General features: G+C 41.6%; 1 protein-coding gene across 2 annotated transcripts in view; it reads left to right on the forward strand.

The window, feature by feature from the left end:
- Window positions 1–9,270, forward strand: part of LOC139268469 (putative ferric-chelate reductase 1) — a 63,163-nt gene extending 53,893 nt beyond the window's left edge. For both annotated transcript variants that reach the window (XM_070886671.1, XM_070886672.1), the window contains exons 13-16: window positions 45–103; window positions 2,358–2,495; window positions 2,609–2,631; window positions 7,887–9,270. In XM_070886671.1, coding sequence (XP_070742772.1) covers window positions 45–103; window positions 2,358–2,495; window positions 2,609–2,631; window positions 7,887–7,970 — 304 coding nt within the window. In that variant the 3' untranslated portion in view covers window positions 7,971–9,270. The remainder of the gene's footprint in view (window positions 1–44; window positions 104–2,357; window positions 2,496–2,608; window positions 2,632–7,886) is intronic.
- The last annotated feature ends 1,458 nt before the right edge of the window (window positions 9,271–10,728 follow it).

The following is a 10,728-nucleotide window of genomic DNA, read 5'->3' on the forward strand; positions in this document are numbered from 1 at the left end:
AATGAAAGCCAGATTAAATGGCTATTATGCATTTTTTTTAACAGACGATTCATTTTTAACTCGTTTCATGCCTTCATGGGTATCGCGATCAAGATTCTTGCAGGTATGCGATTGTTTAATAATTTTAATAAAAATATATTACGTCTGTCTGCATGATTCTATTGACTTTATTGTTTGCACTTTTTTTAAAGAAATGGTGAGAAATTATTAAATGTTGGTGTTCAGAGAGATTTAGATGTCCTTGTATAGGAAACACAAAGTTTGCATGCGAGGTACAGCAAGCAGTTAAGAAGGCAAATGGCATGTTGGCCTTTATTGCAAGGGGGTTGGAGTCTAAGAATAAAATATTGCTACAATTGTACAGGGCTTTGGTGAGTGCAGACCTGGAGTACTGTGCACAGTTTTGGTCTCCTTATCTGAGGAAGGACATGCTAGCCTCTGAGGCGGTGCCTCGAAGATTCATTACATTCATCCCTGGGATGAGAGGTTTGTTCTAGAAGGATAGATTGGGCCTATACCCTCGAGTTTTGAAGAATGAGACATAATCTCATTGAAACATGGATGATTCTGAGAGGAATTGACAGGGTAGTTGCTGGGATACAAAGCTAAGTGGGAATGTAAGTTGTAAGGAGGATGCAAATATGCTTCAAGGGGATCTAGACAGGCTAAGTGAGTGGGCAAGAATGTAATATAATGTGGAGAAATGTGAAGTTATCCATTTTTTTGGAAGGGAAAATAGAAAAGCAGAGTATTTTTTAAATGATAAATTAGGAAATGTTGGTGTTCAGAGAGACCTGGGTGTCCTTGTACACAAATCACAGTTAACTTGCAGGTACAGCAAGCAATTAAGAAAACAAATGGTATGTTTCAATAAGATCACCTCTCCGTCTTCTAAACACCAATGAATATAGGCCCAACCTGCTCAACCTTTCTTCATATGACATTCCCTTCATCTCAGGAAACAACCTAGTGAGCCTTCTGATTGATAGCGGACAGGCAGTCTGCTGAGTATGTGGGTAGTTGTATGGTTGAGGGAAGTGATGGAGCAATGAACTGATGCTGTACTACAAGAGGATTTGAGTAGAAGAGCAAAGATGTCCACACCTGGAGTATTGTGCTGTTTTGGTCTCCCTTACCTAAGGAAGAATATACTTGCCACAGAAAGAGTACAACGGAGGCTCACCAGACTAATTCCTGGGATGGGACGATTGTCCTATGAGGTGAAATTGAGCAGGCTAGGCCTATATTCTCAAGTTTAGAAGAATGAGAGGTGATCTCATTGAAACATACAATATTCTTAGAGTAGATGCAGGGAGGATGTTTCTCCTGGCTGAGGAGTCCAGGGGTCACAGTCTCAGAATAATATGTCGGTCATTTAGGACTGAGATGAGGAGGAATTTTTTCCTTGAGGGTTGTGAATCTTTGGAATTCTCTACCCCAGAGGGCTGTGGAAGCTCAGTCATTGACTATATTCAAGACCAAGATCGATAGACTTTTGGATATGAAGGGAATTGAGGGTTATGGGGATAGTGCAGGCAAGTGGAGTTGAGGTAGAAGATCAGTGGATTTCTCCTGGAATGGCAGAGCAGGTTCAAGGGGCCAATTGGTCTAGTCCTGCTTTTATTGTGTTATGTTCTTATGCGAGGTCGTTTCCGCTGGCTGGAGTGTCCAGAACTGGGGGTCACAGTCTCGGCAAAGGAGCCGGCCATTTAAGACTGAGGTGAAGAGGAATTTCTTCCCTGAGGGTTGTGAATCTTTGGAATCGTTTGGTATATTCAAGGCTGAGATAGATAGATTTTTGGACTCTAGGGAAATCAAGGGATATAGGGATCAGCGGGAAAGTGGAGTTGAGGTCAAAGATCAGCCATGATCTTATTGAATAGCGGAGCAGGCTCGAGGGACTGTGTGACCTACTCCTGCTCCTAATTCTTTATGTATGTAAAAGATTTCTTGGCATTTATTCATAATACTTAGGCATTGATAGTGTGTGTGTGAATATTTATTTTAAATGGATTAATGCCTTCATTAAGGCAAGAGCTACATGGGGATACATTACCGTTTGTACTATTAATCAGAATGTAACTTCAAGGCTATGGTGACCTGGTGTAAGAAAGGAACAAAGCCTTCCCAATCGGCTACAATAATTTCAGTGGAGGATCAGGAGATGGCCCGGAGGGGATTCTGCTGGAGTTACGGCAGCTGAATGGATGAAAGAAATTCCTGACATTTTTAAATGTTTTTTTTGTTTTTCTGTCAATTTTAAAATGAAAACTTAAACAGATTATTTTTTATTAAAAGAAAATCTCTCCTTCCTTGAAACGTTCTCATATATTTATTACTTTCTCCCTTCCTTCTAGTGGCGACTCTCTTTCTCGGATTTATACTAATAAATGTAGCACCAAATAAGTGGCCGGTGAAGGTCCTGGGAGGATTTGTTGGATGGGAATTTCTTGCCCACACCCTGCTTCTCACATTTTGCTGTTGCAAAGAAAATGGTATGCAATAGTTCAGCTTTGATTTTTTTTAAACTGACAAAGTCTCACATCAACTAATATACAGAATACATGATGGAAACTAACGGTGTCCTTTACATTTCTTGTCTTTTCAGCTTTGTACAGCAAACTGAAAAAGGTACTGTGTTTTATTTGACTAATTACTTCGTGCCTGTAAAAAGTGTATATTAGGGGGTAAAATTCACAGAAACCTGGTAATCACAATCCGTATAAGAGCGCGCTAAGCTGCTCGATTTTTAGAAGACCGTAAACCTACTTATTCAAATGAAACCTCTGATTAAGGCCAAAAGTCAAATTGAGGGCAATGTTATGTCCCAGAAACACTCATTCTCAACTTGTGGCTCTCGTGCCCTGCTATTCATTTACGCACCCAGCGTAGCTGAACTCTTGCTTATCTGAACAGCCAGTCTTGCAACATGTATCTCTGCCTTTACAGAAGGAATCTGATATCAGTGTTACACATTCAGGTCTGCCGTAGATAGATAGCTTCTTGGTTCAGTAACATCAGTCACTCCCTTAAGCGGTTTGAGTATCTTGCCTTTATGGTAGTTCATTCACATTGCTCTATAGTTACTTGTACAATAACCAGGGACATAATAATAGCAATCTAGACCATCTACTCGTGTCTTTCAAGCATGTATTTCTTCAATTGATTAAAATCATGTAAGCTACTTTATTCCATAGTAAGATGCCCATAAAGAGCAACAGTTATGATCAGATTCATTTAGTCCAATTGATGTAACTTAACCTTGTTTAATATAAAATATGAAGACACCACAGTATTCCACTCATCATACTTAACTTAAACCGAATAGCTGCTCTGCAATCTGTCCTTTTACCCGGAGCTGAATTTACTGTGCCTACTTTTTGCAGCTTGACCTCCTGCACAACATCTTGTTTCTCTGCAAGCCTGGCTCTGGTCAGGTTTTAGTCACACTGACTGACTAATGTTCCCAACACTCGCACCCCCCCCCCCCCCCCAAATGTCTCCCGGGCAGAATCCACCAGCCTAACTTGCCAATGACCCCTGCTGAGTTCAAATGAATAGAGTTGTCACAGCAGTAACAAGTTGAAATGGTGTTGGGATGTCACACTATCATTCTGTGTAGTCGCCCCAAAAGTACATTAGGGGGTGCATGAACAGAGACACCTAGGGGTATATGTGCACAGATCATTGAAGGTGGCAGGGCAGGTTGAGAAAGTGGTTAAAAAAAGCATGCAGGATCCTGGGGCTTCATAAACAGAGGCAGAGAGTATAAAAGCAAGGAAGTTATGATGAACCTGTATAAAACACTGGTTCAGCCTCAACTGGAATATTGTGTCCAATTCTTGGCACTGGACTTTAGGAAGGATGTGAAGGCCTTGGAGAGGGTGCAGAAAATATTTACGAATGGTTCCAGGGATGAGAGACTTCAGTTACATGGATAGACTGGAGAATGCGGGTTATTGTTCTTCGAGCAGAGAAGGTTGAGAGGAGATTTGATAGAGGTGTTTAAAAATAATGAAGGGTCCAGACAATGGGAAACTGTTCCCATTGGCAGAAAGGTCGAAAACCAGAGGACACCGATTTAAGGTGATTAGCAAAAGAACCAAAGGCGATGTAAGAAAAAACTCCTTTATGCAGTGAGTGGTTATGATTTGGAATGCACTGCCTGAGAGGATGGTAGAGGCAGATTCAATTGTGCTTTTCAAAAGGGAATTGGATAAGCACCTGAAGGATAAAAATTTGTAGGGCTGCAGGGAGTGGGACTAGCTAAAGTGCTCTTGCAGAGAGCCGGCACGGGCTTAACGAGCCAAATAGCGGCCTCTTGTGTTGTGTAACCATTCTATGAATCTATGACCACAGGCTTCTCGTAACTTAAGCTGCAGTTATCCAACTATTCTGTAGCATAGTTCACGCCCAACATCACCTCCCTCCCACCCCCCCACTCCTGTCCCCAATTCAAGCTGACATTGTAAAGATCAAAAACAGAGGATGGGCCATTTCTGAATATACGAAAATGACACAGGTAAATCAAGCTGGTCAATCAAGCCTGTCCCATACAATAATGTAAGCGGAAGTTATAGCAGATACATTTGTTATAATCTACCAAAATTCTCTGGACTCTGGAGAGGTACCAGCGGATTGGAAAGCAGCTAATGTAACACCTCTGTTTAAAAAAACAAAAAGGGGGCAGGTAACTATAGGCTGGTTAGTTTAACATCTGTAGTGGGGAAAATGCTTGAAACTATCATTAAGGAAGAAATAGCGGGACATCTAGATAGGAATAGTGCAATCAAGCAGACGCAGCATGGATTCATGAAGGGCAAATCATGTTTAACTAATTTACTGGAATTCTTTGAGGATATAACGAGCATGGTGGATAGAGGTGTACCGATGGATGTGGTGTATTTAGATTTCCAAAAGGCATTCGATAAGGTGCCACACAAAAGGTTACTGCAGAAGATAGAGGTACGCGGAGTCAGAGGAAATGTATTAGCATGGATAGAGAATTGGCTGGCTAACAGAAAGCAGAGAGTCGGGATAAATGGGTTCTTTTCGGGTTGGAAATCGGTGGTTAGCGGTGTGCCACAGGGATCGGTGCTGGGACCACAACTGTTTACAATATACATAGATGACCTGGAAGAGGGGACAGAGTGTAGTGTAACAAAATTTGCAGATGACACAAAGATTAGTGGGAAAGCGGGTTGTGTAAAGGACACAAAGGCTGCAAAGAGATTTAGATACGTTAAGTGAATGGGCTAAGGTTTGGCAGATGGAATACAATGTCGGAAAGTGTGAAGTCATCCACCTTGGGGGGAAAAAAAACAGTAAAAGGGAATATTATTTGAATGGGGAGAAATTACAACATGCTGTGGTGCAGAGGGACCTGGGGGTCCTTGTGCATGAATCCCAAAAAGTTAGTTTGCAGGTGCAGCAGGTAATCAGGAAGGCGAATGGAATGTTGGCCTTTATTGCGAGAGGGATGGAGTACAAAAGCAGGGAGGTCCTTCTGCAACTGTACAGGGTATTGGTGAGGCCGCACCTGGAGTACTGCGTGCAGTTTTGGTCACCTTACTTAAGGAAGGATATACTAGCTTTGGAGGGGGTACAGAGACGATTCACTCGGCTGAATCCGGAGATGAGGGGGTTACCTTATGATGTTAGATTGAGTAGACTGGGTCTTTACTCATTGGAGTTCAGAAGGATGAGGGGTGATCTTATAGAAACATTTTAAAATAATGAAAGGGATAGACAAGATAGAGGCAGAGAGGTTGTTTCCACTGGTCGGGGAGACTAGAACTAGGGGGCACAGCCTCAAAATATGGGGGAGCCAATTTAAAACTGAGTTGAGAAGGAATTTCTTCTCCCAGAGGGTTGTGAATCTGTGGAATTCTCTGCCCAAGGAAGCAGTTGAGGCTAGCTCATTGAATGTATTCAAGTCACAGATAGATTTTTAACCAATAAGGGAATTGAGGGTTATGGGGAGCGGGCGGGTAAGTGGAGCTGAGTCCACAGCCAGATCAGCCATGATCTTGTTGAATGGCGGAGCAGGCTCGAGGGGCTAGATGGCCTACACCTATTCCTAATTCTTATGTTCTTATTATGTTCTTATGTTAATGTTGCACTGAGCATCATGATCCCCAATGCTCCCCATCCATCAACAGCCATCTAATTGCCTGCGAGAGACAAAGCCCCAGATAATAAAGCCTTGTGCCAATTTAGATAAAATTAAATTCTGAGAAATTCCTCTCCGACCCCCTGATCAAAATGAGTTTCAGAAGACCGCAGTGACCATGTGGACAACAAATATGTGCAGTGTTGTACATTGGATGGCAATATTTCTTTAGGTACAAAATCTTTATATGATCAGCAATGATTGAAAGCAGCACTATGTATTAAAAGATAACTTATCTTCAGCTACTTGTGAGCATTCTAGCACATTTATTTTGAGGTAGGGGGACAAAGTGCAAATTAAAGCAACAGTTCAAGGTTCCTTACTCCTCAAGGATTATTAGTATCATTACCAGATGAATGCTGGGTTTTTCCTTTCCAGTTGTCTCTTTGCTTCCCCTACTCCTCTCCTTTAAGGTGTTTGGAGTATAGTCCCACGGGTGCCAGTCATCCTCTCGTACCTTGCCCAAGCCACAATTCTTTGTGTACCTCCTTTGTGCTTATTGAGATGAGGGCTATTGGAAGGAACAAAGAACTTGCATTGATGTCGTGCTTCTTCCCTCCCCATGATGTCCCAAAGGATTGCACAGGCAATGAATTACTGTTGAAGTGCAGTCATTACGTAGGCACATGCAACCGACAATTTGTGCACAAGAAGATCCGACAAACAGCAATGAGATATTGGCTATTTCATCTGTTTTGATGGTATTTGTTGAGGGATAAATGTTAAATCTGAAGAACTCCCTTGTCTGTCCCTCAAATTCTGAGATCAGATATTTTACATCCACCTGATGGAGCGTTGGTTATAAGTTTCCTCCTAAGGATGAAGTCCCTGACCATGCAGCATTGCATGGAAGTGTCCGACTAGATTTATGTGTTCGAGTCTTGAAGTGGGACTTAAACCTACAATCTTCTGACTCCAATGGAATGCCTTCACTACGCCAAGCTGACACCATGCTAGTGAATGGAACATGTTCTTTTTCAGGCAGCTATTAATCAACATCAAGGACATCCAGGTTGGATATGGAGCAAAGCTCCGTCTATTCTGCCCCATCATCGTGCCTCAGATCACCTCGACATTTGTTACACAGGACTTCCCTTCAGTAAGTGAGATGAATAATTCGCTGGAAATTGGTGGCAGGTTTTGTTCATACTCACTTGGCACTTGGCACTGGATGGAGACTTATCGCCTTTCAGCTCATCATCCGGGATTTATTTGAACAAGAGATATAGAGGTGTCTAATCCACAGTGCTCAGTTTAGATAGTGAAGTGTTAGCAGGTTATTTGACCATAAGGCAGTATCACACAGGAACAGAATCCTGCCCGTATTGTTCCTGCATGCAGACTTTCCAAGAGGGGCTGTTGGATAGTGATCAGGAGTGAGAACCGTGGTCAATTTTCTCTCCTCTAACGCAGAGGTGCTGAGGCCACTTGTAGCAACTCCTACCACTGCCTCAACTGAGAACTGCTAACTTGGGACCTGGCTGTATGATTATGTTATTCATTACCTTTAACCAGCTGAGCAATTGGAAGAGTTGATGGGATGTAATATTAGTGAGTTATTGAGCCATAGCTCTTTCTGGGAATACAGGTTCTTAATATCCACCAACTAGTTGCCAATATATTTTAAACTGAATGCAGTTGGTTAACCCATTTTGAAGAAGTCAAGAATTGCTGTATGTTTGATTTAGTGATGATTTTCCCCTTTCTTCTACAGCTCAAATTTCTCATATTGATTGTGTACCTGTGTGGAAACTTGGCATTTCTGATAGCTCTCCTCGTGGGGATTGAGCAAACTTAAAATGAAATTTGCAATAGAGACTGTCGGATATATATCAACCGTCATCAGCTCAACATCACCATATCACAACAGAGAAAGACCTTAAGTGTGAGCTGTCCCCTAACTGGAGATCTCCCAACACAAAGAAAGCTGAGCTGCATTCAGAAGCGTGTCCTTGTTTGCACAATGAATACTACTTGTGTTGCAGCAAGATCTGCAACACAAGGAGGAATTACAACCAGGCCCCCTCTTATCCTGCCAAAATCCTACTCGTTAGCAGAGCAATTGTGGGCAGTGGTGCCTTCTGAAGATAAAGGAAACTTTTTTAAACAATTAAGTGTGGCTACCAGTACACACATCCCCCAGATGCAATTATATTTTTCACGCGCATTGAAATGAGTTACAAAGAATTGGGTAATGATTGTGTTTCTTTTATTTTCTCTTTCTGGTTTAATATTTTCCTACAAATAGCATTTTGATATCATCTGGGGAATTGATGAAAGAGTTACTGAGACTGATACTGCAGGCAAGTGGAAATTGCATAAACAGCAGAAATTGCCTGTTCGAGGAGAAAATCCTGTATCTATTGCAGTTAATGTAGCTCTTTCACACCAGCAACTCCTCCAGGTCAATGTCCCTGGTGATGTCATCACAGCTCCATGTTTACAGCAGATAAAATGATGAAGTAAATTATGACTCGGTATATATTTTGGGTATATTTTTATAAAGTGTGGTTCCATTTTTTTCCTCTCTTGTATGTTGCCAATTTTCCTCCACCTCTCCTGATTCAGTTGCTGGGATTTCATTCCAAGGGATGACAGTCATCCTCCTCAGTCTAGCCCAGCTGGCCATTATACATGTGTGAGCCTTGACCATAATTATTCTAAGGTTCTTCGATTACAGGAGAAATTGCAACCAAGCTCCCTCTTGTCCTATCTCATGTCTGCTCATATTTTCAATAGTGGTGACCTCCCACCTTTTTTGAGGAATGTGTTTCTTTGACATGATTGTGAGATAGCATAAGCAGAAAATGCAGGGTCACTCACACAACGCTTCTTCATTAATGATCATACAATAAAAATGAAAATGCCAAAGCTCTAGATACTGTCAGCAGCACTTGAACAGAATCATACATATTTTGTTCAAACAGCAACTACCAGATATTGCAGGACCATTGTGCATTACATTGCTTGATAATTTTTTTAATCATAAATGGTGCTAAACTTAGCCCTTAAATTATCAGAAAAATACTTTTGTCATTCTTCCTGTATAGCAAAGTCTGTGTATATGATGTATATTAAATCTAAGCTTTGATAAAGCAGCATGACTGATTTTAATTTTTAATATTTTGAAATGCTTTATATAAAAAAAAAATTCTGTCCTTGGAGGATGTCTTGAAATGTTTTCCAAGGTGGAGGAAAGACTGGTGCCAAGTAGGAGGGTGAAAGGGAAAGTAAAAAGCGGATGGGAACATAGGACATAGTAAAAGAGCAGGGTTTTCAGGAAATTTTGAAAATGGAGCGTGTAATGGCAAGGTGGAGCGATCTGAGGGAAGTGTTCCGGGGGGCAAAGGAGTAATCGTTGAAAGAGCAGTTGCCAATGGTGGAGCCGAGGGAGTGTGGCACAGAGTTTAAAATAAAATAAAAACACACAATGCTGGAAATACTCAGAAGCTCAGGCAAAATCTGTGGAGAGAGAGAAACAGAGTTAATGTTTCAGGTCGATGTCCTTTCATCAAACCTTCTGACGAAAGGTCTTTGACCTTCAATCTCTCAATCTTAATCTCTCTCTCTCAATCTCTCTCTCTCTCGCACTCTCGCACTCTCTCTCTCTCGATCTCTGCTGCCTGACCTGCTGAGGATTCCCAGCATTTTCTGTTCAGATTTCCAGCAGCTGCAGTATTTCACTTTTGATTTAGAGTTTAAACATTCTCTTGGAAAATTCTGGTTAATTTGGAGATATGTTAACTGAATATGAACCCAACCATGTTTATTTACAAATAGCGGCACAATTAATTGGACATTTCCTATAAACAGCAGATGTAATCATGAAATCCACTCCAAGCTAGCAAAGTGAAAACTATTTTTCATATGATCTTTTTACTTCCTTCATTTTCACTTTTTCCCTGTGCCATGCACTCCTCTGAAGAGAGCACTAAGAGGTGACCTCCCCAGGACTTTGTGTGACTGGCTCTTTAAGGGAGGGTGCAAATGAGGGTTATAGTGTCTGCATGTTGCACCATGACTGTATGGTACAAGCCTGTTGGGCTAGCTGGCTTTTTCCTGTCCATTGTTGGCATGTGTTTGACCTGCTCCCAAACTTTGCCCATACTGCTCTAAAACAGGGACAGACTGACCATGTAGGATATTGGGAGATTTCCCAAGTGCACCCATGAATGGTTCCATAGCACTATATTATCAGCGCCACCCGCCACCCTTTTTTCCATGAGATTCCTGAAAAATCCTGCTCTGAAATCATTTTATTAGATGGTTCACAAGAAGCTCTGGTAATTCCCCCTCCAATATTTGCTTTTCTATGAAGTAACTGCTATCTATTTGGTTCCTCCTAGTTGCCATAGCGACAGTCCTATTGAGGGACCACAAGATTAACATCAATAGTGTGAAAACTGCTAGAATCCATTATTGGGGGCATAATTATGGCTGTTAAATTTGATATTGTTCTGGGCACTACCTTTGGAAGGATATATTGGCCTAGGAGCGTGTGCATTGTAGATTTACTAGAATGATACCTGACTTGAAGGGTTAAATTGCAAGATGAG

This window comes from Pristiophorus japonicus, chromosome 8 (assembly GCF_044704955.1).
Source record: "Pristiophorus japonicus isolate sPriJap1 chromosome 8, sPriJap1.hap1, whole genome shotgun sequence".
NCBI classification, from domain to species: Eukaryota; Metazoa; Chordata; class Chondrichthyes; family Pristiophoridae; genus Pristiophorus; species Pristiophorus japonicus.